The 26152-nt window shown below is 48.0% G+C and overlaps 10 protein-coding genes across 10 annotated transcripts; 3 read left to right on the top strand and 7 right to left on the bottom strand.

Annotated features, from left to right (window-relative positions):
* Window positions 1-1026: 1026 nt before the first annotated feature.
* H257_11367 (hypothetical protein) lies at window positions 1027-4297 on the top strand (the record flags this gene model as incomplete). The annotated part of the gene is made up of 8 exons (XM_009838266.1): window positions 1027-1231; window positions 1503-1661; window positions 2289-2347; window positions 2428-2557; window positions 2618-2811; window positions 2863-3231; window positions 3277-3646; window positions 3894-4297. The coding sequence occupies 8 exons, from the start codon at window positions 1027-1029 to the stop codon at window positions 4295-4297; spliced, it is 1890 nt and encodes a 629-aa protein (XP_009836568.1).
* Window positions 4298-5367: 1070 nt separating this feature from the next.
* On the bottom strand, window positions 5368-6289 carry H257_11366 (hypothetical protein; the record flags this gene model as incomplete). Its single annotated transcript, XM_009838265.1, has 3 exons — window positions 5368-5883; window positions 5971-6028; window positions 6108-6289. 3 exons carry the CDS (start codon window positions 6287-6289, stop codon window positions 5368-5370), a joined length of 756 nt encoding a protein of 251 aa, XP_009836567.1.
* Window positions 6290-9450: 3161 nt separating this feature from the next.
* Window positions 9451-9855, bottom strand: H257_11365 (hypothetical protein; the record flags this gene model as incomplete). The annotated part of the gene is made up of 2 exons (XM_009838264.1): window positions 9451-9525; window positions 9712-9855. 2 exons carry the CDS (start codon window positions 9853-9855, stop codon window positions 9451-9453), a joined length of 219 nt encoding a protein of 72 aa, XP_009836566.1.
* Window positions 9856-10135: 280 nt separating this feature from the next.
* H257_11364 (hypothetical protein) lies at window positions 10136-10570 on the bottom strand (the record flags this gene model as incomplete). Its single annotated transcript, XM_009838263.1, has 2 exons — window positions 10136-10184; window positions 10242-10570. The coding sequence occupies 2 exons, from the start codon at window positions 10568-10570 to the stop codon at window positions 10136-10138; spliced, it is 378 nt and encodes a 125-aa protein (XP_009836565.1).
* A 610-nt stretch (window positions 10571-11180) lies between these two features.
* Window positions 11181-11674, bottom strand: H257_11363 (hypothetical protein; the record flags this gene model as incomplete). Its single annotated transcript, XM_009838262.1, has 2 exons — window positions 11181-11326; window positions 11374-11674. The coding sequence occupies 2 exons, from the start codon at window positions 11672-11674 to the stop codon at window positions 11181-11183; spliced, it is 447 nt and encodes a 148-aa protein (XP_009836564.1).
* A 5119-nt stretch (window positions 11675-16793) lies between these two features.
* On the bottom strand, window positions 16794-17258 carry H257_11362 (hypothetical protein; the record flags this gene model as incomplete). Its single annotated transcript, XM_009838261.1, has 2 exons — window positions 16794-16834; window positions 17096-17258. The coding sequence occupies 2 exons, from the start codon at window positions 17256-17258 to the stop codon at window positions 16794-16796; spliced, it is 204 nt and encodes a 67-aa protein (XP_009836563.1).
* Window positions 17259-17510: 252 nt separating this feature from the next.
* Window positions 17511-18810, bottom strand: H257_11361 (lipoyl synthase, mitochondrial). The gene is made up of 2 exons (XM_009838260.1): window positions 18201-18810; window positions 17511-18124 (listed from the first exon to the last, which is right to left on the bottom strand). Exons 1-2 carry the CDS (start codon window positions 18750-18752, stop codon window positions 17582-17584), a joined length of 1095 nt encoding a protein of 364 aa, XP_009836562.1. The 5' UTR covers window positions 18753-18810; the 3' UTR covers window positions 17511-17581.
* Window positions 18811-19710: 900 nt separating this feature from the next.
* On the top strand, window positions 19711-20650 carry H257_11360 (hypothetical protein). Its single transcript, XM_009838259.1, has one exon. It carries the CDS (start codon window positions 19771-19773, stop codon window positions 20590-20592), a length of 822 nt encoding a protein of 273 aa, XP_009836561.1. The 5' UTR covers window positions 19711-19770; the 3' UTR covers window positions 20593-20650.
* Window positions 20651-21090: 440 nt separating this feature from the next.
* On the bottom strand, window positions 21091-22145 carry H257_11359 (uridine kinase; the record flags this gene model as incomplete). Its single annotated transcript, XM_009838258.1, has 1 exon — window positions 21091-22145. A coding segment is annotated over one exon (916 nt), but the record flags the coding sequence as incomplete, so codon positions are not given.
* A 765-nt stretch (window positions 22146-22910) lies between these two features.
* H257_11358 (hypothetical protein) lies at window positions 22911-23767 on the top strand. Its single transcript, XM_009838257.1, has one exon. It carries the CDS (start codon window positions 22947-22949, stop codon window positions 23649-23651), a length of 705 nt encoding a protein of 234 aa, XP_009836559.1. The 5' UTR covers window positions 22911-22946; the 3' UTR covers window positions 23652-23767.
* Window positions 23768-26152: the final 2385 nt, after the last annotated feature.

Genomic DNA, 26152 nt, shown 5'->3' with positions numbered 1-26152 from the left:
CGCGTACGAAGACGAGGACCGAACTTCGAAGAAGATCGGTCGAAGCACGAGGTATGAAGCGTTGAGCGAAGTAAAAACCGAAGATTACACACCGCCCCTGGTCGAGCAGGCGCGTTACAATTGGCGAAGCGGTTCCATAACATGTGGTTCTAGTGTCGGCCCTCGCGGAGGAATGTCTTAAAAATGATAATCCAAACTCAATTAACCAGGGCTGTACACCTTCGTGTGTAACTCGTGGATGTTGTTGGACACATCAGCATATGTCCGGGTTTCGTAACGCGTGACATGCATGTCTCACACTTCCTTGAATGTCGAGACGTGAGAAACATAGGCCAGGTTGTCGTAGTCAAGCCGAGGATGTCAAAGGTCTTGTCTTCCTTCGAGTCGTAGTCGTCCTCATCATCAGCGTCGTCGCAGGTGTCGTCGCCGCTTCACAACTATCCACAAGCCCTTGCTGCGAAACTTGGCTTGAATGCGCACCTTCTTTATGCTGAAGTATACGTCGGCGAACAAAAGGGACTTAGCCTTCTCTTCCTTCGCGTGGGTGATCGTTGAGCTCATAACCTTTTAAGACTTGGAGAGGGAAAGCTTGGAAAGACTTGATTGAAGAACGAAATATTCAATTGTGTTTACTTCATTGCTCTGCAGTTCACTACCAACGATGGCTACATAATGGAGTCAACTTTGTTCTATCTTTGTCGATTGTTGAGAATGACATAAGTCAAATGTATCCTTGTATACATAACTATAGAGTAGTACTTTGAAGTATATCATGATACCATTTCCCAAAGGTTGTCAACGGTTACTTGAGGAAGCCTAAGCGACGTAGTCGTCGACGTAATGTATGTGGGTGTCAACTACGTCGCCTTGCAATATCGTCGACGTATTGCATATATTCCATATGCAAGCAAAAGTCGTAATGAGACATTTGTTCTCTAATCCAAACTTATGATTGGTTGTTATTTAATACTTCGAAGTATGTAAGTAACCGCTAGAAGAAATATACAATTCCTGGGGGCGGCGACGATGCAAACACTCGACTTGGAATACAGCGTCCATAGCAAAGTTGAAACGTGGCTGTACGACAAGACCGAGACGACACAACTGTGGACAATCCTGCTGAAGTACAACGCAGCCCACGAGAACAATCGCGACATCTTTCAAGGGCTTATCGCCGCATCGAGGGCCAAGTTGCATTACTTTGTGGACAACAGAAACAAGTGCGCAATTCGTACGGCTACCACGGGTCCGAACATTTGTCCCGGTTGTGCAATTATAAAGGGATTAGTGGTGTCCCCAGTCCCAGATGCGTAAAAAGATTCTGCAAATCGGTAATTTGGATAGTGAAAAATTATGCTGAAACTGATTTAATCGGTTCCATTGAGTAGATGCGTTGCTTGACAACATCAACCGTTATCCCGTTATCCCCCTCAGTTTCCGTCGCTTGTGTGGTTGTGGACGTCATTTGGCAGTGAAATTAGTAAACGATGGCCACACGGTAGTGGACGATCACACGCGAGCGTTGGATGCCCATAGTGAATCTGCGTTTTCCTTCGAACAAGATTACGATCCACAGGTGGTCCCAGAAGAGGATCACTTGCGTCGTTACGTGGCAACATTGACCAAATGTAATGCGTTGTACAAGATCAAGATCACCAGAGGTTTTAAATACATCTTATTCCTACAATATCAATATATATATATATATATTAATAACTTTAGGTTTTATGTACTGTGTACCATTTCCGTCGCACAATTATACGAAGCTGAAGGTGTCCAAGTGCTCAGTGCAGTTTGCGCATATTGCAGCGTGTTACAGCGCATCAACAGAAATCGTGTGGGTTTGCGATTGCGACTCAAGTGGTTTGGGGCGCTGCCTGGCTAGTGAATTTGCGGGCGATTTTGGGCGAGCGGAGCATGTTATCAGGGTGTCCAAGGAATGCATAGCTGAGGGCTTTGCATATTGCCTTCATGCAAGGTATGAAAACGAGCGAAACAATTTTTAACGTACGAATAAACTCGAATCGAATCAAATTTAACCGAAAAATAATCTTGAGTTGCCCAGATCATTTTCTCCCACGACGTCGCGACAACATGGAGCGTGCACGCTTTGACCAGGCACAAAGCGTCGTGCGTCGTGCACCTTGAAAGACCACGTTTGATTCCCAATACGTTGGAACAATTTTGGAGCATATTAGGCGAACGACGTGAACGAGCAGTGGTGTACAGAACAAACACCGGAAGCGTCGAATGTAGCAAGTGTACACAAGATAAGTGCGAGCATTTAGTGGCCGTGAACGATACGGAACCCACCGAAGTGTCTCGTGGCCCTGGAATTAGCCGCGAGGTACATTGAAATGAATAATGTCATGGTTAATTCTAGCATCTCAATGAAGTATGTTGACACCGAACAGTGAAAATACAAAGCGAGCATACGGAACGGGGAAAATCCCGTACAAGACAGACGCTCTGATGGCAACCATTAAAGCATGTCCTGCAGACCAAGCTGGAGCCATCTTTTTCCTTGACGCCTCAGCCACGAAGTGCGGGTGCTTCGGTACATGCAGCTGTGGCGTCGTTTGTGGTGGTGCATGTGAGTGGGATTTGGATGGTGTAGCCATCGACGCTAAGTGCACCCTGTTGCAAATGAACACGCCTTGCGACGTACTTGTCATGAAAGTCATTTGCAAGCAATGCGGGCGGTGGAAGTTCTGGACGGGCGAGAACGAGGCGATTTTTCGTTTCAGCAAATCAACGGCTGTTGTGTTTGAATTGTTGTACAATGAATTAAGCTACATTGAGCATGGGACGGTACGTAGAAAGTCTTGCGTGCATTATTCAGTAGTTACTAATAATATATAGGTACCCTTCAGTGCACTTTTCGCCAGTATTTCTAGCCGATACACGATGTTCGGTGGGGAGTTTGTCCATCGTCAAACCTTCATTGATATGTCTTGGGCTTTTATCGCAGCCATCGACATGCCATTCCACGAGGACTTTTCGTGCCCGCACTGCGGCGACTGCCAATGGATCGTGGTGGTAGGGACTGCGCTTGCCCCCATGCGCAATAAGGTCGAGTTGGACACTCTACGGGATCGTCCAGTATTACTCGGGGGAGGCCTGTGGCACAGAACTAAGTCGTCTAACCGTGCGTTTCTACCCTCCGAAAGCCTTCAAAACCAATTGAAGCAGTTGTCCATGACAACGTCCACCCACACATCAACTCTCGCTGTACGTCTAACTTAATTTCCTATAGATAATTAAAGCGTGATTTAGGAATTACATTCGTTTTCGTTGAAAGCCCCCTACCTTGCACAACTGCTGCAATCGACAATGACCGAACAAGATGGTGGTATCTTTTTCGACATACCAGCGAAACCGTGGTCCCGCTTTTTCCATGACCTGTCCAAATCAACAAGTGTGTGCAACGGATTCATCATGAACCCGGCGGTCGTGGCTGCCGAACTCAACATGTGGATTGAATCCAAGAGTCTATCCCAACGCGCTCGGAAGGTCTTTCGGGACTATTTCCTAACGCTCAATTTGGTGATTGTACACGAACGAGACGATTTCTGCCCATCGTACCTTCAATCCGTACTTCAGCGCCTGGCTTCCAAATGCGACCTTAAAGTCCAGGACGATGAACGTGCCCTCCCCGTCGATAGCTGCAAGGGAGATTGACGTTGAGATTGATTTGCAGCGTGGAATCTACCTTCCGGGATGATACATGGATACATCATTACGCCCAAAAGACACGCACTTGGAATGGATGCCGGAAAGATGGCGGCGGCAAGCACAAGGACCTACTGCCTGGCACTTTTACTCTAACTTGTGTTCACGGAATTATCCTTGGTAAATATATAATTTTCCGAAGTAGGCTAATACTGTTTTAGGGTTCCACCTAATGACACAGCCTGAGTCACCTGAAACCTTGTTTTCAATCTTTTACTCGCGGTTTCCCGATGCAGACCGTGTGGTCATCTACGACAACGCATGCAACTACCACGAGTACTGCATAAATCGTAAACCACAATTTTTCGCCAATCAAGTTACAAAGCAGGACCGCATACACGCGAAAGGCCACGTTGGATGCACGATCGGCCACAACTTGGATGAATTTTGGTGGGCCAAGGCCGTTAACACTCAAGTTGCCGAACAAGGCAACGCATTGCTCGATGGCGTGAAGAAGCAATCAACATTCATGACGATTGGTCATTACGCGCTTTTCGTTTGGTTTGTCTTGGCCAACATGAAATTCATTTCAAGAGCCTCCACGTCGGCATTGGGCACTTCGTGAAGTGGCCCAAGCAATTGCAAAGGTTAATTCCGAAGTCTTTGGACGCAGTAGCACCAGGCGATGCACGTGTGCATTTTTGCAATCGTGAAGTATAAAATAATATACTCATTATGTGTAGTGCTATCTCGGTCGAATATCGATGTTAAATACGGACTTTTCTTCCTCCAAATACAACTGGAATACAACTGAAGATTCGTTGACATCAAAAGCGACTCCTTTCATTTTCAGAAGCTCGATACAGTCAGGCTTCGTTCGCCCGGCACTACCGGTATTCATTCGTGTCATCCATTTGAGCTCTTCAAGCGGCATTGCCCGCAAAGTCTCAGCGCTTGGGCATACTTCGCCAACAATATTGCCATCCGGAATGCCCACGACGCATGTAATGAGGCTGCATGTTCTAGGGCCAATGAATGGGCCACTGTATGACGCCATAAATCCGGATGAATCGGATCGAGTGAACATCTACAACTTGTTAGTAGGAAAAACACGTTTCCTGCATCGTACGAAGGATAACGTTACTGTATACGAAGATGGCACTTTCGTCAATATCTTCTTCGACGACGCGAATTTGTCGCATCTTGAGTGACTCTTTCACATGCATTAGTACTGACCTAGCACAACTCCTATAACGATACTTACTAGTTTTGCCTGCGAAGCTGGTTGCATTAGGTATAACTTTTTCGGATTGAACTTGCAGTCGGCTAGGTTTTAAAGCAGTAGATTGAGTACAATGTACCCAAACGACGTGTGTTAGCCTCATTGTTGTAATGGGAAAACAACGAGTGGAATGTTGAGCCTCGTAATTGAAACTCATTCACTGGGACGACGTAGTCTTGCTTGATCGACGTTACTTTGACATGTATTAGCTCGCTGTTTTCGTCGGTATCGAACGCTACAGTGAGTACTACAATGTTTAGAAATATTTGAAATTTCACATATTAACTACTTCCTCTGTCCTTCTTTACTGTGACCACTTCAAGATTGCACTTTTCCCACAATACTGCGACCATATTATTGTGATTGGTTGATTTTGAAATATATACATTTCATTGGCTATAAATCTTATCGACTCAAGGACTGGACTGCTGGAGGAATGAGATCACGTGAAAGAGAAGCGAAGCAGGACATGTGACGTTCGCCATGAGGGTTCCAGCACGTCTCAATGTATCCTTCTTCAGGTGGGGCAACTTAAAGTTGTTGTCGCCGTGGTGTTCCATTACAAGGCGCATCACCGCCTGCAGGGTAAGGAAGATGCTACTCAACTTATCACTACTGAGAACCTCGAAGGCGGACAATGTAGCATCAATCACATCGTCCATCGACCGACTCACCATCTTGTATTGTAGTGATTGAATCGATGCGAAGAAGCCGAGGTCCAGGACGTTAAGGTCCGGACTATTTGGCGGCTGTCGACGGACCACAAATGTCCACCCATCCGTCGACACAGCAGCCAAGGCGTCTTCATCGATGGACCCATGAGGAGTGGCATTGTCATGCTGCAGCACAACTCGTTTACTTCTGCTGGGGAATCGCTCCTTGATGGACGGCACGACCTTGTGGGCTCTACCGAATGCCAGCCGCTCGAACTTGTTGGTATCAGTCAGTAGCGGTTTGAGTCGGGACGATCAACGGTTGGTCGTCCCAGACTTCAAGTGGTGGCAAAGTGTGCTTACGGAAATCCCCGTCGAGGAAGCCATGTCGCGCATGGTGCTGCGATCGCGGGCCGGCACGCTACGAACGATTTCGGTGACCTCAGCCGGGGTGTGGCGAGGTTTCGGTCTGACACGCCTTTCTCTTGGATACCATCGACCTGCTCTTGAAGTCGCGCCATATCTTGCGGACGGTGGCGCGACCGACTTGACAGCGAATAGCTGTGGCTTGAATGGAACCGCATGCGAGCTTGCCATTGTAGATGGCATCTTGGAGGGCAAACACGACTTCCATCTTAATGTCTGGGGTGAGTTCACGTGTTGACCGCGGGGCTAGGCTCATGGCGGCAAATTCAAAATTGAGGCTCATGACCCAGAGTTTTTTATAATATAATTTTATAAACATTTTTTAATAATTTTCTCACGGCGTTTAGTCTCCATTGGTTTTTACCCCCAAAACCTGGTTTTCACCCCAATAGGCGCTACCTCTAATATTTTGATTGTCGAATTTGCTAGATGTCACTCGTGGAAATCCGATAAAATATGTATTTTTGGGGTCGCTAGAAGTACAAATGGTCACGTAAAGAAGTATGTAATTTACGTATGAGCAACCACAACTGCACGCGCAAGGCTTGTTTTCCCTGGGCCACGTTCGTCAAGTTTTCGAAGCGATACTTCGGTTCCAAGATGAATGCACGACCGGTCTGCTTAAAACATGGCGGTCTAGTCGCCACGGTATTGTTTTGCCACAGTCGTATACCTCGACATGTACAATGACAATGATGCAAACATGCAATGATAAACGTGACGTTATTCGTACCAATACTAAACAACTTTTCGTCGACTTGCTTGGCACAAAAAAATGCGCTGGCGGGCATTGCAGGCAAGAGTCGGTCCTTGATGTCGCTGGTGAAAGTGACTCTTGCGCCAACCATGTACACTTCAAGCAGATGGATTAGAAGCCCGTTTTCACCTCCTAGGTCTACGATAACCCCTTTTGCAAGGTTATCACCCTCGCGCGGAGAAGGGGGCAGTCGCCGGAGGTACACGGCGGATCCGATCGAGTACATCCCAACGGATATAATGTTCGACTGAACCAACGTTTGTCATTAAAAACGAAACCGCCTTGAAAGAAAAAGTACTTGTTGCACCAGGGTTTGAATGTTGGACTACGCAGCTATAATTCAAGTACATTAACCGTCGGAGCTATTAGGTATATACAGCATTAGGCTACAATTGCAAATTTAAAGTATATTATTAAACTGTACGAACCAATCAAACTAATACTATTTATAGTACCGCCGAGTCACCCACGTCTCCAAAGACAACAACTGTTTAATTCGGTATAACTTACAGTAACCATGTTGTCAAGGATTATGATCGGGTCCTTGGTCTATTTCCATGCATTCCATCTCTGGCCTCAGCCGTCGGTCAGTTGAGACTGATGGGAATAGTGCTCACAGGCTTAACAGTTAGACATGTGAGTTGCCCAGCGAGGTCTGTTAGACCTGTGCAGCTTGGACATATATGGGCTGTAAGTTGTACAGTGAGGTCTTTCCGGATGGTTACGTTCAATTTTTCAATATGCTTGCCCTCAGTCTTGTATTTCCCCGGGCGGCGCAAACTGGACTCGGCCGTATGTCGCATTGGGTTCCATTCTCTTACAGTACGCCAAACATTCCTTCATCGACCAACAGAATGCACCCCTCCGCTCTTAACAAGACGTTGGGGCTCTGCCAAAACGTCAAGTCGCAAAGCTCGTGTTCCCCATCGAGTTCCATTCACTTCTGCAAAACATTACTTAATCAACCAGACAATTGAAATGAGTTTGTTATACCAAGAACACCCATTAGGCACTTGGACTACGCAAACCTCTACACGGGCTTAGTCGCACAATGCAAACCAGTATCTTCATTCGTTTATCCTGATTGGATACCCTTCGCCAGTCAAGCCTGCCGATATTCCGGATTGTTCTTAAAGAGAGCGATAGCTCCTATGGTCGAATGTTCTATGTGTTTGCAGGCGGTTTCTATCCCACACATGACCCCTCTACTCGGATAGTACAACTTCCAGTTACCTTTAGGTACCATCTCGAACAAACTGGCTGAATACGATGCTCGTGCTCTACATCACGTGACAGCATCAGCATGACAACCTCGTCGTCTACGGGGAGATTCAGGTCGTCGTGCGTCTATTGCAAGGCCTCTATCACATTAGTCACACCGGCTTTCGATAAGTATACTGCTCAGTGAACTCAAGAAGGGGTAAAAACTAGGACGACGGGAATACTGCACGATGCGTACTTTGGACTCACGTTTCCATCTTCGATGGGCGGACCATTTTCGAGATGGCGACCAGGCGGCGGACTTACAGTTCACCTCCTGATACGCGCAGGATCTGCATACCACTTCGTGTCTCTCAAAAGCAAAGCTCCATACTCCTCTCCAACTCAGTGATCTAGCGTCTTCCTAGATGGAGGTTTATCGTTCGTCCCCAGTTCACATGCTCAAGTGCTTTGCTAATAATGTAAATGTCAACATATTTCAAATCGGATCGCTTAGTGTAGTCGTAGTGGGATCAGACTTTGATCGAGGTGGTCCGGGGTCAATCCCTTCAATGAATACTCTTTTTCTGAGATGAACGTATTTGATATTTGTATCAAATACGTTCATCTCAGAAAAAAAAGTCTTCATAGGAAATTACAGTACTATTGTTATTATTAAAATAATAACAATAGTACATTAATTTCCTGACACTATTTTTACTACAGTACCACTGTCCTGTATAAGGCACCTGCAATTACGTCGAGGATGTTGATGTCGACGCAGTGAACACCCACATGCAACTACGTCGTAGATTACGTCGCATTGACATACTCGTTACTTGGGAATATCCGGCACCATTCTGATACATCCGAATACCGAAGTTGATGTTAGAATAGGTTTGGGACAAAGTTTAATATTGATATTTCGAAGTATTCACAAAACATACGAAAATCCGTGAAATTATATGAGAAATTCCAACCAAGTAGTGTAATTAATGTGATACATAATTACATATTGTGTTGATGTTATTTAGGAACTGACAAGTGTATTACACTTTACCCATACAGTGTAGTGTATACTTCGAAGTACCTACCATCTCTGTCCGAAAACTCTCTAATGTGACCGACCAGTGATGTGCCGATTTTTTTCTATTTTCTTTCGTGAATTCCTCGTCACGTATTTGTCCAATAGTGATGTGGTGGACGTAACCTGAAAGAGCTCGTCAAGATCTGTCACATACACCTAAACACAATGGATTTAGACTGTTCACGATGACATAAATAATTTCGTAAGTTGCAAAATTTACATTGATGACCAGTGATGTGCCGAATTATATAATTGAAGTATGAATTAGGGTTGTGTTAAAAACAGGCGAGCAGACTGGAATTTATACAATGATAAAGTAATATTATATTCGAACAGGAATAATATATTGCGGAACTGTACTGCACTTTCTCTCTTATTCGGACACCCAACCGTACCACGTGGCAATGCTCAGCAGCTGGGTCAAATACCCACATGCTTCCGAAGTGTCCTGTGAAGAGGGGCGAGGAAAGAACCAAACGTAGATGAGCAGTACTGTACTGCACTAGTACGTAGGATGTGCTACGTGCTAGTAGTAGATGAGCGAGGATAACGTAGGCGTGCCGAACGTAAACCAGCTGACAGATACATCATATCCCTGTGTTCATCGACCTCATCGAAGCGGCCATGTTTGTACGCCGTCAGGCATGTAGTTCTGCTTAAGGTGATTCATGTAATTCCCGGCCAGCATGCAATACCCGGCCAGCATGCAATACCCGGCCAGCATGCAATACCCGGCCAGCATGCAATACCCGGCCAGCATGCAATACCCGGCCAGCATGCAATTCCAAGCCAGCATGCAATTCCCGGCCAGCAAATGGCCAATCACAATCATCCATGGACAATGATTGGACAAAATTACATACACTTGTAAGATTTAATATTCGGCTTGTCGGACATGTAATACAGTTCTATAGATATCTTTCGTCGTCCACGACATTTTAACCCGACAACTTTATGATTGGTTAACATTGTATTCCCAGAGTGTAACTTTGATTGGCCGAGCTGTGAGACTTCTCTAACAACCTCATTTCACAAAGGACCAAGATCCCTACACTTCATTACAATCGTCCCTCGTGCTTTCGCTTGCGGACTTCAGACAAGGTATTGCTGTAAGAGCTGGTGTGACCTACATATGCAGCCTCAAACATCTCATAACTAACATACTTTGAAAAGGAAAGCGACAAGGTCAAGCGCTCAGAGCACTTCCGGCGGTCGACCCGGATCATTTGTTTGTTGAACGATCGCAGGGGTTGATACAACCCGACCGCCGGGTCTCCGGTAAACCATTGTGTCCATGCTTCGTTCGCCGACCGTGCAGTAGGTACAACAGCGTGCGAAACGAAGCTGTCCAGCGTCATTTGACGTTGCGACTTGGCAGCCACTGACGTTGGCAGTGTGCGGGCGACATCGGCGGCGACGACAGCGGCAGGTAAAACATGCACGTTGGTTTGGAGGGACTTGACAATTGCGTTGCAGAGGTCTTGTACGTTCATTTCGGTGACGGTTGAGTTGCTGGTGTTTGTGTTGGTGCGTAGTAGATTTCTCGGGTCGATTTCGTTTGTAATGCTGTGTGTAATAAGATATTCACAACATGTCTTTGCGTCTTCCCATCGGCACCATGCCATGAGCTCTCTGAAATTGAACCGACGCTCTGGAGACTCGAACACTCGGTAAAACCTTCCTCCACGACGCATGCTGTGCAACGTAATTCCTAAAAAATATTATATACTAGTACCAGTTGAAAAATTAAATATGTGAGCAAAAAATACCTGAAGGAAGTTCGGAGCACTTTTCAACTGCACTTTTAATGAACAGACGGACTTGATTTTGATCAAGACGTTTGTACCAGTTGAGTCTTGGGGTCCCAGACGATTCGAGTGTGTAGGCAGGAAAAACAAACGACTTGGAGGCTAAATTCGGACTGGCCCGATTGACGAGGCCCACGTAATCTGAAAACAACCCACACACACGCAAGCACGTAAACGACTTCTCGTCAACGGGATGGTAGATTTGGCAGTCACTTTGTACACTGGCCTTTTTGTGCCAACGAAGTCTGAGCGATACATACTGGCTGTCGCCATCGTGTTGGAGGGCGACGTCGTGTCACGTCAGGTTTAGCATTTCGCTGATGCGAAAACAGCCAATATAGCTCGCACAGAGAAGGAACCGGTACAGTGCCCCGACAAACATGTGGGGCGAGGCCAGTGAGTTTACGAGCAACGACAGCTCGTACACCGACAGTGGATGGGCTTTTTTTCGTCGTCGATGTTGTTTTTTTTGTTGTATTTTTGCAAACCAACTACGTATTGGTTGGACTCAACGTCCCGGGCAGGGTTTGGGTCGACTTTGAGTGCTTGGAAATAGGCGACTAGCGCGGTCTTGGCGGAGTCGACGGTACGGGCAGTCTTGCTGAGGCTGTAGAGGAGGTGAAAAAAGTCCGTGCATGCCCCTGGTGTCGCGCCGGCAGGGTCGATTGCGATGACATCCTTACAGAACTTGGCAAACTGGTTTTGATAGGTCTGGTAGGTTCGCAAGGTCGACTTCGATCGGAAGGAACCTTGGATGGCTGCTTTATGGGGCACGGTGGTTGCGTTCATGATGCTGAATTTCTTTTGTTCTAGGGGTTGATGAAACGTGGCTGTATTTTCAGACGACATCTACGTATTAACGTCCAATTATTGGGCGTACATGTTTAATGTTGGTCTTCCCCGACATGTGGGTCGTTCAATCAACGATTTTAATTGAAACATGTTGTCGTGCAGCGAATCACGACAAAGTAATTGTCGGGATTGCCAATCCAAACTCCTCACGATTTGTCGGTTCCCAGGTAAATTTATATGTATTACTTCGAAGTACTTATTAATAGTAGTTGCACTTCTAAATTTAATTACTTGAACACTTTTACATATTATATTAAGAGGTTCTGAGGAAATGTCACCCAAATCAGGCATACATTATTGAAGTGACTTACCGGGAATTATATTCACACAGGGAAATTTCAATTTTAGAAATTCGACAAGCAAATTGGCCATGCGATACAAATGATGGGACCTGTATAAAGTTATAAGCTCGTCATGATCTTCAAAATGCATGTTTTCGCAGCCTCATCGGATAAATGGGTGACGAGTTATGGCACTCAGAAAGTAGGCCAAGCTGGCCGGGAATTACATGAATCACCTTACCGGAATTCCCCGAAGGAATTTCAGGGAAATTGTATTGGAAAATTCGTGTGGATAATTACTCTACTGAATGGGCCTTGGATAGGACTGTCTGAATGGCTGATCTCAGGGTGTCATCGTTTGGTGTACGGCGTTCGAGGCAGCATTTGGATATCAATTCAACATCAAAACCTTTTAAATATAATAATTTTTCCACCATAAACTTTTACAAGATTATTGTCATGAGAGTCTGTTTTGTACTACAATACAGCTCGAACGATTTAATTGGATGAAACATCACTGAACAATCGGCACATCACTGGTCGGTCACGTTATTCTTAAAGTTCCACAGCAATTGTTTGCTACAAGTGTACTGTATCCATTCGTCGATTAAATGTAAGCTCCGGAGTATTAAATACAAATCAAACAATATTGTGCTCCAGGGATGCAAAATGTCAATGGCATCACCGTCGACAACGTCTTGAACATCAAGACTTTTGATGTGCAAGACGTTGTCGACAATGATGCTCTTGATTCAAGAGCCTTTAGCTGCGTACGAAACTCATCGAACTTGCACACGTTATTTAATTGATCAGTGTAGTTTAACTTGACGTGTTGGGGTCGTTCGTGGTCGAGAACTCCTTGGTGCCATACAATCAGATGGCACCATGATAATCCAAACTCAATTAACCATACAATACAATCAGATGGGCAACTTGTCCTTGGAGAATACGGTTAGCCAGTACATTCAACAGATGACGCAGTGAACCAATGGGACGTGACCTCTCTTCCGAATTCTTGGATGTGGTACGCATGGAGGGGCATGGTCAACAGTGGCCAAGCACCATATATGGCCATAGCGCCTTCGTTAGACCTTCGTCGACAACGAACTCGCGCCCAAGGCTAAAGGATGCACAGTTGTGGCCATTAGAACAAGCTACGGCACTGTATTCCGCGGATTGCGGTGTACAGGCCTTGAAATCTTTTTACGTCCTTCACTTGGTTCATGTCACATTCTAGATTCCAGTGTAAATATACAATCATGATCTATATAATGATATACCAACCATACTACTGTATACACACGCTAGCCATGTCGAATTATCCGAACATTGGACTCTAAATAGGTAAGGTCCTTGTCCTGCCCCGCAGACAATCTAAAATTGTTACTTGTTAGTAATTGCTAGTTATGAATACTAGTACTATGTATCAGGGAAATCGCATGTGTCGAAGACGACACAGTATTATCTTTACCCAATACTTCCACGCGCTGACGCCATGGCTATGCGCACCACAGGCACTCAGCAACCGAGACTACAGTTCTGTACTACACATGTATCGCTAACCTCAGCTTACCCGTCCTAAAATGAAACGATTGGAACAGGTTATCCGGACCATGTGTTGGTATTTATCGAGGCCAATCCAATACACGAGGGCTTGGTACTCACCGTTTTCTTCGTGGACGTCGCCAAGCTTGGCCACGTGGAACCCTTCATTGCAAAAAGGCAATATGGTCGGCTAGGTCTTAAGATACATCGCGGCCGCCTTCACAATACATCTTGAGTCGGCAGGCATGGTGGAGGGACAAGTCGTACGACTGCACCAACTGCTGGGTCTCCATGACATAGTCTGTCGCGACCCGGACGAACTTGCTTGGTCCGCGTCAGTGCAGGGGCAGCTTGTTTCCTTGGCAGGACACTTGGCCAACGATGAAAAAGTCGCCGATCGAGAACTTCCGGAACTCGACTCCTCGACTGGTTCACGACCTTTGGGTAGGTTATGAACATACACAAAGGTCGTGAACCAGTCGAGGAGACCGTTGGCAGTCACCGCGGCCTCGCTTGTCTTGCTGGGCCAAAGTCGCACGATACCGCTCATGTCGTCCTTGATGACGAGGAGCTTTTGCCAGCCGTTCGTCGCCGTGGGCATGGAGATCCAGTCGAAGTGGTTCAGCTCTTGGGCTTCTCGGTATGGAGCGCCGATCCAAGCTGACGCGGGACCACTGAGCCGTCGGCGCTGATGAAATGGATGCAGGCTGGGGCAAAGGTATTGACATCGTTTTCGAGGGTACTCCAGGCGAAGACATCGCGGACGACCTTGGTCGTGGCTTCGATTCGTCGATTGCACGCGGCGCCTTGGAGCGCTATGATGCAGACCCGCTGCTGGAGGTCCGTGACACTTGGTGGGATCCATATATGGTCTTCCTTGTTGAGGAACAGGTTCTTGTGTTCATTTCACGCCACGCGGGGTCTCTCCCCTCTTCACGGCCACTTGTTGGGTCTTGACGATGTCGGCAGGGCTGGGACAGTCGAAGTCGGGTTGCTGCAGGGACGACACCAAGGCCAGGAGGCGCTGGACGGACTTCGTTGGCACTTGAGCCTGGGCGGCACCCCAGCGGCTGAGCAGGTCGCCCCACACATTGTCTTCACCGGGCAGGCACTCGATGGTGTAGGGGAACAAAGAAAGCACTGTGACGGAGCTGGAGCATGGGCTTGTACTACTATACCACATCATGGTACTACGATCGCAAAGGTATATTATTCGACGGGCCGACTACCTTCGAATTCGACCGTCTTGCCTTTTATTCTACAGGACCTTTCCCCAAAGGTCGTCAGCTTTAGTTAGCTTTTAGATTGTTTACTTTTACATTTGTCCAACATTGGATCTACTCCTTTCTTGCTGTATTCTTCTTGGCCAAGCCGAGAGTATCTGGTCCTGAAGTCCGAACCTCCGGACCTTCGTAATTTTTATGCGTCTAACCGTCACAGCACCAAGGCCCAGCGCTCCAACTTGTGCGCTTGGTACCTTGCCATGCTTGGGGATTGAAAATGTACTGCAGGTTCTTGTGGTTGGTGAAAAGGCGGAAGCCAGCTGGGCGGATGAAAATTTAGTCCAGCCGCTTACAGCTTTCCACAACGCCAAACGCTTCCTTCTCCACGATTGGCCAACGCTCGCTTGCGCCAGTAAAGGCGCCGCTGAGAAAGGCCTCGGCTGGTGGCGCTGCTCTTCCAACGGCAGGGCCAGGTCTTCAAATGATACTTTAGTGGTGATTACGGCCAAAATGACCAAATATGCACTACTTGAGCAATTATTATTTGTTAGAGTGAATTAACTGTAGCAGCGCCACATTTATCGAGTTTCAGAAGACTGAAGGCGTTTGGTCATTCTCGATACCATCACTTGTGTCGGTATAAAGGCAGACTATCATGTCTGCCCGTGGGTGCACCATGGGAAGCGTCGCGAAGCGAGCTTCCTTGATCTTGTCAAAGCAGGCCATATGGCCAACGTCCCATCCAACGGCAGTGAGTTGGACGCGGGTGAGCTTCGTCTTCTTCGCACTTCCAATTTGCTCGGTTACTGCGTCGAGGAGTTGGTGAAGCGGCGCCACAAGCTCGGTGTAGCTGCTCCTTCAGTTGATTCTTCTGTTGCGCTTGTTGATTTGCCAACACTTGCGCTTGTGCTTGGGTTTGGGCCTCCAGCAGTTGTTGGATCATCTGCTGCTGTTGCTCCATAGTCCCAACTAGCCTCGCAAACACTTCCTCCACGATATTGATTGGAATCAACTAAGTCTTCCTTAGTGTCGAACTTCGGTTTCTTCGCTTCCATCTTCGCTCTCGCCAACAAATGCGCGTCAATCGCTTCGGTTACGTATCCGGACGACGAGAGCGTACTTAATGCGGTTGCTATTTAAGCCGCTGTTCACGCTACGCAGGTCTCGCTGAAAATGCTCGTTCACTCGTTCCACTGTTCGGATCTTCTCAATCAGACTCCTTCTGATTGCGTCCAAGTTCTCGACGTCGCTTTGTTCGAGATAGTGGATAGCGTTAAATGAGACTAAATCCCCTTGACTCGACGCCTTGCGCTTGAGGATGTTCTGGTCCCGCTGGATATCCTTGCTACTCGCCGCTGCCGCTCGCTCCGCTTTCCTGAATTCCTTCTTTTCGCGTGCCTTATTCTTGCCCATGCACGGGTTTCATTGGCAGTTAATCTTCACACGCTCCAAGTGTCCATTTCCTAACGTCGACTCTACCCCTACCGACTCTGATATCGGATACTAAGGAGAGTACTGTACTCTCGAGGAAAAAGAAACACTTAGGCGATCGCTAACTCGACACTAATCGCTATGAAAGGTCGCCGTTGAACCTTTGCCTGAACTAGATTAAGTAACGTTACAACCTCCGAGCTATGCCCGTCGGTGTAAGTCCTTGCTGCCGAACTGAACTGAACCAGGAAGTGCTACCAAATGTAACGGTAGCGAGCTTCACAGAGTAAATTTGAAAGTGATTAGATTGTCGTCTTAAAGTACTAACTACGAAAATGTATACTCTACTAAACTACATCAAGTACGTAAATGTTTTTCTCTACGGCTTCTTCAACGGCCTTCGCCGTTAATGGTGCGACAATCTTTAATTTGTTCGACAGCTTTGCATCGCTTTGTTAACGATGCGACAAGCTGTATTCTTGGTCGGCAACCTTGCCATCGTTACAACTTTTCCATTGCCAGCAGTTGCCAAGAACGTACGTAAACACCAAATCGAAGTCATAGGCAGCAAGGACGTTACGCCCGTCCGTCCGTGATATCGAGCGCCGTCAGAAGCACTGATCCACACAGAAGTATGAGTCATTTCGAGAGCCATACGACTTTTTACAAAGCGGGGGAAAAACAACTTGCTGCTTGGTGTGATCGTGGGATGCGTCGAGGCGTCTTCGGATGGCATTCGAATATAGAATAGCACAAGACGTCCAAGGGCGACCATAACGAGATGTAGGTGATGTGATATGGTTTCGCCAGCGCGTTGAAATCTCTATTGCATGTTCGTTGATGATGCGTTGTGGCCTCAGAAATATAGGAATGTAGACCTCCAAAGGTTGCGCCGGGCATTCGGAAGGTATCAATGAAGGCATCTTCGTTGTCGTCGAGCATTTCAGCGACCCACATTGCTCCAGTCAAGATAGACATCGGCTTTGATGTGTTGAGAAGGTACGCTGAGTGATGATACTCCAAGTATGCCATCATGATCATGCTACGCCGTCTGTGGAAGTGACGTCGAAGCAATAGTAGCAAAGAAATGTACATACCGTGTAATGTACATACCGTGTAATGTACATAGATTTCGACAGTGGCGGGGCAACTATCCGGATAGTATCGCTTACTACGTAGTACTTGAAGTATAATCAAGTGTAATAACCCAAATATATAATTTTACAGAGGATTATATAAATTTACAGAAGCGTTCAAATCTGTATGGCTGTCTAAACCTAACGGTATATACTGGGCAGTTGTTGCTTTCGCCATATGTTTTTAACTTATGACAAAAGTGCAAATTTCACACGTTTAAACTGCTTTTAGGGTGACGGGTGTTGTTTTTTGTTCTTGTGGCCGCGAAGCAGGTTGGTGAGAAAATACTCGCCGGCCTTGTAGCTGGATCGAACCATGGGACCCGACGCAACATAGAGGAAGCCCAGACTTTCGGCGACCTTTTGCCAGTGGGCGAACGCGTCCGGCGTGATGTACGCGGCGACCGGCATGTGCTTGGTGGACGGGCGCAGGTACTGACCGAACGTGACCACGTCCACGCCGGACGCACGCAGATCCTGGAGCGTCTGCATAACATCCTCGGGGGTTTCCCCTACGCCGAGCATGATGGATGTCTTGGTGATCAGCGACGGCTGCGCGGCCTTGGCCAGCTCCAGCACGGCCAAAGACTGGCGGTAGTTGGCGCGGTAGTCGCGGACACGGCGCTGCAGACGTTCCACAGTCTCGATGTTGTGCGCAAACACATCGAGGCCGGACCGCGCCACCGTCTCGACGAGGTCCACGCGGCCGGAAAAGTCGGGTGTCAAGCATTCGATGAGGATTTCCGGGAGCGCCGCGCGCAGTTGACGGACCTGGACATGTCGGCATATTGATGAGGATGCATATATATATATATACATGGAGAGAGAGAGATGGAGGACGACGTACAGTGGACGCAAAGTGCTCGGCGCCGGCATCGGGCAAATCGTCGCGGTCGACGCTGGTAAACACAATGTAGTCCAATCCCCACTGCGCGATGGCCTTGGACACATTCGCGGGCTCGTTGGGATCCAGAGGAGGAGGACGGCGACTCGTCTTGACGGCGCAGAAACTGCAGCCGCGGGTGCACGTGTCCCCCATGAGCATGATCGTGGCCGTGGCCGTGCCGTTCTTGCCGCCGCCCCAGCATTCGCCGATGTTGGGACACCGTGCTTCCTCGCACACGGTGGCAAGCTTCAGCGAGCGCACGGTATCGCGTAGACGGATGTAGTTTTCCCCTGTCGTAGGTTGCGCCTTGAGCCAGTCCGGCTTGCGGTTGGACGCGCTCGGACGGCGCGACGGCTTCGTTGCGACGAGGTCCTCGGCACTGAGCACGTTGTCTCCCCATGAGACAATGGGGTCGCGGACCTTGGAAGCTTCCTCGGCAAGTTGCTCGCGTAATGCCTCGAGGCGGGACTTCCGCGTGGCCCCAGCCGCGGTCGACGAGAAGAACCGGCGCATTATCTCGAAACAGTGAATGGTGTCGAAAATGACTTGGGATGCGGGCGTTGAAGGGATCTTAAATGCATTTTAAATGCAAACCACATCGTTCATTACGTTCAAAGTGCCATTTCGAGTTTCGAGCGTGGTATTTTAAATTGTTTTATAATGTGGTCCAGCGGGAATCAATAATGACACCATTTGATTGGTCACTTCCAAAAACGCTTGGTTGTGATTGGACCATTCAATTGCGTCCAAATCATCGAAAGCTGGAGTCACCAGAAGAGTGAACCTGACCCCCGCTATGCAATGCCATGCAAAGTTCCAGAGGAGGCTACCACTAGTCATCTTACTGGCGGCGACTCGTAGGGCCTTGCATAACTGCTTTGAGTGCATTTGTCCCTTTACAGTTTGATAAACTCGCTGCACGAACTTGCTACAACGAGCTCATCGAGTTGGCTGCTTGCTGCCTGGTCTACCAAGTACTGCATGTGTCATGCACACCTTTGACAATCCTTATAAGCAATCCAAGATTCAAATCTCCGATCTAGTGCCGCCATGCCGCACCTACATTCAATGATACCAAGGTAACGTTATGACCGACCAATTGGTCAGGACCAGGGAACGCATCATTCGTTGATCACGGAAGGTCTAGGCTGCTTGGCTATGTCGGCCACTGCCTACTCCCTCGGAAGGCATACCTCATGTATGTGTGGCGATGTGTAACTCCTAGAGGACGCGCCGCCGCGAGCGCCAGCGGTCCAACGTGTCTTTGCTGCATGTTGTATGGGTCGGTCGAACTTTGTGGTTGCAAACAAACTGACTGAAAGTGGCGTGGGGTAGGGGAATGACCTTAAATTGAATACCCTGTATAAACGTATATACTTGTATTTTGTATCAGTTGATTATGCGTTGTATCCTGCGATGATCCCCGCAGAACTCGATATGATAGGGCCAGAATATATATTAATTGTGGCAGGTTTGTTTCACCGCACACCTCACTTGAGTGGTGCAAAAGCATTTTGCTTCTGGAATTAGTATGTTCAAGCGCATCGTCCAGTCGCCGGCGCTGAAGAAGGCCGCCGCCGCCGCCGGAACTGCCGCCATCGGTGGCTCTGTGTTCACAGGTGTCACCGCCTTCAGCGATGACAGCATCCCCGCCTTGCACTACGGCTTTGAGCACGATGGTCCATTGACGTCGTTCGACTACGCCGCTGTCCGTCGCGGGTACCAAGTGTACAAGGAAGTGTGCGCGACATGCCATTCGGTCGACAAGATCCACTTCCGTCATTTGGTCGGTGTGACGCACACCGAAGCCGAAGCGAAGGCGCTCGCGGCAGACATCGACGTCGAAGACGGCCCGAACGACCAAGGCGAGTCGTTTGAACGTCCCGGCAAGCTGTCGGACCCTCTCCCCAAGCCGTACGCAAATGACGAAGCCGCCGCCGCTGCCAACAACGGTGCCATTCCTCCTGATCTTTCGTTGATCGTGAAGGCGCGTCACGCCGGCGCCGACTACTTGTTCGCGCTCTTGACCGGTTACGTGGAAGCGCCCGAGGGTAAGGAACTCGGCAACGGGTTGTACTACAACCCGTACTTTGGCGGTGGAGCCATTGCGATGGAGAAACAGCTGGAAGACGGCAAGGTTACGTACGAAGACGGCACCCCCGCCACCGCGTCTCAAATGGCCAAGGACGTGTCCGTGTTCCTCGCCTGGGCCGCCGAACCCGAGCATGACGAACGCAAGAAGATGGGGTTGCAGTGGTGCCTCGGGCTCTTCGCCGCCGCCGTTTTGACGGGGTACTACAAACGCTTGCGCTGGGCACCGTTGAAGACCCGTAAAATTTCGTACTTCAAATAACCATCGAGATTTTGGACCAAATAGATAATATCAACCAACTGGGTGTATGTATCGTTCATTGTTCGTCATTCAGCCGACAATCGCCATGTCCGCTGAACTCTGGAAGGCTGCTGGGTTGATGGAGTCGTGAGGCGGAGCGGTTGCCGTGGCTCCATCAAGGACACTCCACTCTTTCGGTAGGTGTGGCAAACTCAGCGCGACGTGAGCTGAATTCAAATGTACAACTAGTAGTACTAGTAGTATCTGCGAACTAGTACTACTACCAGTAACGGTACACAATATCTAATCCGACTCACTGTGTTTAAGGACTTTGTGGGAGGTCACAATAACTAGTAGGTCGAAAATCTGATTTCAGCGGCCTTTCTCGAGCGAAAAATGGGATGATAACGTTACTATTAATAACAGTAAATACTTCGTATTAATAGTATTTATTGTTAGTATTATACATCGTGTGGCCTACTACAGTATTAAAAATACTTCGTAGTAAATTACTATTAACACGTGAGTAGTTTTTACATGGAGTACTATTAGTACTACTACCACGTGAGAATAGTATTAATAGAGCCTCAGAGAACATGAGAAAGTTCCACGAAATAGTGTAACTGCAAGTTGAACATGCTTGGTCTGGATCTGTGTATTACGCGGATTTATTCATGAAGCTCTTCAACCGCGACAAGATGAGATCGAGCGCGACAGCGTTGACTCCCACGGGCACGAGGATGTCTGCGACGCGCTTGCTCGGTTCCACGAAGAGCAGGTGCATGGGGCGCACCGTGGTCATGTACTGCTCGATGACGGACTCGGCGGTCCGGCCGCGCTCGCGGATGTCGCGCTTGAGGCGGCGGATGAAGCGCACGTCCGATGGCGTCTCCACGAACACCTTGATGTCCATGAGATCCACAAGGTCGGGGTCTGTAAACAGCAGAATGCCTTCCACGAGGATCACGGACTTGGGCGACATGTGTTGCGTCGACAGGCACCGAGAGTGTGTCGTGAAGTCGTACATGGGGATGTCGCACGCGATGCCCTGCTTGAGCTTGGCTAGATGGGACACCATCAGCGCCGTGTCCAACGCGTCCGGGTGGTCGAAGTTGTGTTCCGCACGTTGTTCCAGTGACAGATGCGACAGATCCTTGTAGTAGAAGTCGTGCGATAGGTACGACACGGCGCTGTCGCCGATGTCGTCGATGATGGCCTTGGACAGCGTTGTCTTGCCAGATCCAGACCCTCCGCACACACCAATGATCAGAATGTCGTCATCGTTGCCGTCGGATGTGCGGTGTGCCAGGGAAAAGCTTTCCGACACCAGTTGGGCGTCGGTGAGGTCGGAGTGCGTGCGCTGGGTGTGTCCCGGCAGGGGCTTCTTGGGCACATTCTTGTTTGCTGACTGTTTGGACTTCGATGCCTTGCTCTGACTGCGGACGGAAGTCCAAGCGAGGGCGAAGGCAGCGCCCAACAACGCGACTTCCACGATGGCACGCGCTGGTAGCATCTTGCTTTTCCAAATGTGATGCTCATCCATCGAACTCGATCCAAGGAAAAACCCACTGATAAAACGTGTTTACGTTTAATGCGTTAAAGGGGTTTCGGGGTGTATGACATCGAAACATTTTTAGTAGTCCTGCCACTCAAGTTTTTGAGAGTTAATAACTGCATGGTATACAGTCGCAACGATACATCTTATGGATTCTAGGCAAAGGTACTCAACGCTTTACAATGTAAATACAGTAGCTCACAGTATTGCAATGCTGTAAGCAGCCATTGACTTGAGCTGGGTACTTACTACCCACACACACCCTCCCACCAACAGTAACTTATTCGAGTATGTAGTTATTCGCACATGCAGACGTAATTTGACGATTACTACGGGCATGCTCGACTCGTGGGCTATGTAACGTTATGACCAACGTTCGTGCTTGGCCACTTGAAGTTCCGTTGGTTTAACCTATTCTACGTATGGCAGCAAAACACGTTTTACTCCTCGACCGCTGTCCTGCCATTCATCTGAACACCCGCCCACAAATGGCATCCTAAAGGCACCTTGCAATAGTTTGCATGCGAGTATTCATCTTCACGATGTATTTCACCTACTAGTATCATGGAAATGCAGTCTACATATCGTACGTGTACAACGTGAACTGCTGACGCTACGGCATCAGTAGAGTAGCTAAAATCCGGATAAAACATGTCACTCGCACAATAACACTGGTCACTAGTCACGTATTCTACGGATTCGGAATTATCCGGATACCCTGGTCACTGGTATATATTTTGAGTCACTCTACAGATCGCATGCGGATTGGCTCGTCGCTTCTGCCCATTCTTCACTGGCGGACATCCATCAATCTAGCACCATGATGATGCAACGAAGCCTTGGATCCGTGCGCCGCGTGTCAGGCTCCCGATGGGGCCGTCTTATGTCCACCCTGTCAAAGGATGATGACTTGTCCAAGAAGGGCAAGGCCAAAAAGATGTTGTTCCAGAATGCGCTCGCGGACGCGCCGCAGAAGCCCACGGGATTCACCGACAACGACGAAATCGAGCAATTGCGCAAAAAGGAGGCCGCTGCCCCCGTGTTCTTCACGGATGAAGAGCTTGATTCCGAATACGGCAAGTTCAAGTCCATCATGGACTCCGATGACGACGACAACGAAGAGTCCGACTACGTCCCCGTCCGCGGCCGTGTGGAAAACGAAATGATCATGGCGGATAAGACATGGCCGCTGACTTCTGGGTCCGATCTGTGGATGGACTTGATCCAGATCCCGAAGGACGGAAAGTTGGAAGATAACGAACGCGAGTTGGTGCTGAAGGCGGCCTTCGAACGCATGGGCCACACTTCGGTGTGGGACGTGCAACTGCCGACAATGAGCGTGGACGTGCCGGAGGACGACCCCGACTACAAGGCTTTTGCCGTCATGAAGCAAGCGTTGATGAACAATGGACGCATCAAGATGGCCGACAAGAACGAGATCATGACCATGTTGGTGGACGAAGTCACGCGCCTGCGTGCCGACAAGACGGACTTGATCCCCGGCTTGAATTTAGACGAAGACTAAGTAGTATAGTAGTTGCCCTGGCATCATGTATCTACTGCTTTCACTTGCACTCGTACGATTTAGCCACATCTCTAGCGTTTCCCTACCGACGAATATGCTACAAATAGAGAAAGAAGTACTTCGTACTACAGTACTACATCGTTTCAACTTGGACTCACCTCAAAATTTGACTCATTTACCCAATTTCTACGAAATTTGTACCAATGAGAAGCTGGGAATTCGGTATTTTGCTTCCTCAAATATATATTTCTGGTTTGCTGGAGAATGTGCATACAAAGTAGTGCGAACATGTTGCACTCGTCGAGCTGTCGTTTGCGATGGTATTGGAGTACTTTGTTCGTTGATATTGCTCGTCAGCGCAGAATTTACTATTAAATCACTCACCGGACTTGATTAATGTATGGTCAAATGGGTAACAATATGCATATACAGAGGTAACGAAAACTCTATAATCTACTTATCCGATATGAGTACTCATCGCCTGGACCAGTAAGGTCCCATGGTGGCAGTCCTCGTCCTGTATATCAAAGGGTAGAAGGGGCGACCTAGAGTACCATGGGAAAAAGCAACCTTCGTTGGAAGGACTAATAGACCTTAGTAAGAGTACGGAAAACATGGAAATCGAATCTCAAAGAACAGCCACAGTAGAGCTGGATGGGACTTTCAATTTAACGTTAAAAAACCCTCATTCATCGTCTGGAGGTGACTGATGGAACGAGCACTGTAGTGCATGACATCCTTGTCAAATGAACTCAATAATGATGAGAAATGCTCTAAGTTAGGCGTGTCATATGCTGCTAGCATTTTTCCAAGTCCCAGATTCAGTGCCAATACTAACGTAACGAGTCAATTTATGGACAGGCGCCAATTTATGGACAGGGTGCACGAGCCAATCAAAATCAAGTTCAACTTACTCTAATACTGAAATACTTTTGTAACCCAATATCGCACACAGAATAAATTCAAAGAGAATCAATTATCCAAACAGTAGCGAAGGCGCGAGCACCATGGCGCGAAAATCTGAAGCTCATTAAACACAAAAAGCAAGGTGAAATAGGCAATTTTGTATGCTGCGCAAGGTAAACCACCTTGCGAATTCCATAAATAATTTTGAAATTGTATGATTTTAAAACAGTATAAATTGTAACGTTACTACAGTTTCAATTAAATATATCTTCAAGTTTGTATTCTTGATTTATATTTTTCATGTGTCTGTCTGTTTTTGGGCAAGGCAGGTGGGTACGACCCCGACGGCGTGATCGAATACGAGCACTGGCCCTGGTCCAATATGTCACGGAGGTACCGCAGCAGCTTGGCGCGCACACCTTCCGATTCCAAGGTCGGACCAAACGCTTGGTTGATCATCGTATCGACTTGGTGGAGGGCGGGACAGCCCAGGATCGACGGGTTGAGTAGCCGCATACAATGCTCCATGCCTCATCACGCCTTGTTGCGATACATTCTACTCCTGTGATGGCTGTTGATGCAAGGAGCATTTAGATAATTATGTAACGTTAGGCTGTGTATGAGAGCAAGATCATGTGATGTGGTATTCAGGACTCGGTCAATTCTACCAGGTCTCATTTCACCACGTGCCTACTAACCCAATGAAATTGGTCATCCCTCATTCCACCATCCAGCCCGTTTCGGTACCGTACATCTCCCTGCCGGTGTGATCACGTGGTTGCGCGGGCGGTGGCGCAAGACGTCTTGATTGCACCCATCGCAAGTGCTGAAGTGGCGGCTTTAGCACTTTGCTATGGGTGCTACCAAGACCTCTTCCTCCACCGCGTTGGCCCACCAGAGCCACCATGACATTGCAATCCACACAATATAGATGTAGTGATGGTGAGGATCCTGAGACGCAGTACCATTTCTGAGCCTACTCGAGTAGTAGGTGGTCAGGATGTCTCATTCCGGACGACGTGGTCGAAATGGTGGAATTGTAATTGACTGTGAGTTGACTTGTCGTTTAAATTCTATATCCTTTGATTTATTATATATATACTGTGTAATCTTATATTTGTTTCCATTGGAAAACTTCGAATCGAACGAACTTTTAGTTTGGTCAAATTAAGTATAATGTACCCTGTCCATAATTTGGCGCATCTCATCCAATGAACATTCAATACTTCAAAGCCACCTAACTGCTGTAATACCTCCTTAAACTTGATGAAACAAGTTCCATTCGATCAATCACAACTTAACCTTTATGGATGAATAATGCGAAAGGTCCGACCGCCTCCGACCACCTCCGACCAATCAGAGGGGTCGGAGGTTGATCGCAATAATTGAAATTAGGACTAGGAGTTATGGGTATATCTGATAATATCCCTATACAAGTACATACAACATTCTATATCCAGAACGCTTAGGAGCGAGCTTAGACCAGGGCCGGGAGCGTAGCGAACCAGGCCCGTTCACCCGCGAGGCGACTCAATATAACTGGAATGATCTATCGAAAGGTTGGGAGCACCGGAGGCCGGGAGCGAAGCGAACCA

Source organism: Aphanomyces astaci (assembly GCF_000520075.1).
Source record: "Aphanomyces astaci strain APO3 unplaced genomic scaffold supercont1.33, whole genome shotgun sequence".
Classification (NCBI taxonomy): Eukaryota; Oomycota; class Saprolegniomycetes; order Saprolegniales; family Verrucalvaceae; genus Aphanomyces; species Aphanomyces astaci.
The sequence above is the reverse complement of the archived record's forward strand: the minus strand, read 5'-3'. Positions and strand labels throughout refer to the sequence as shown.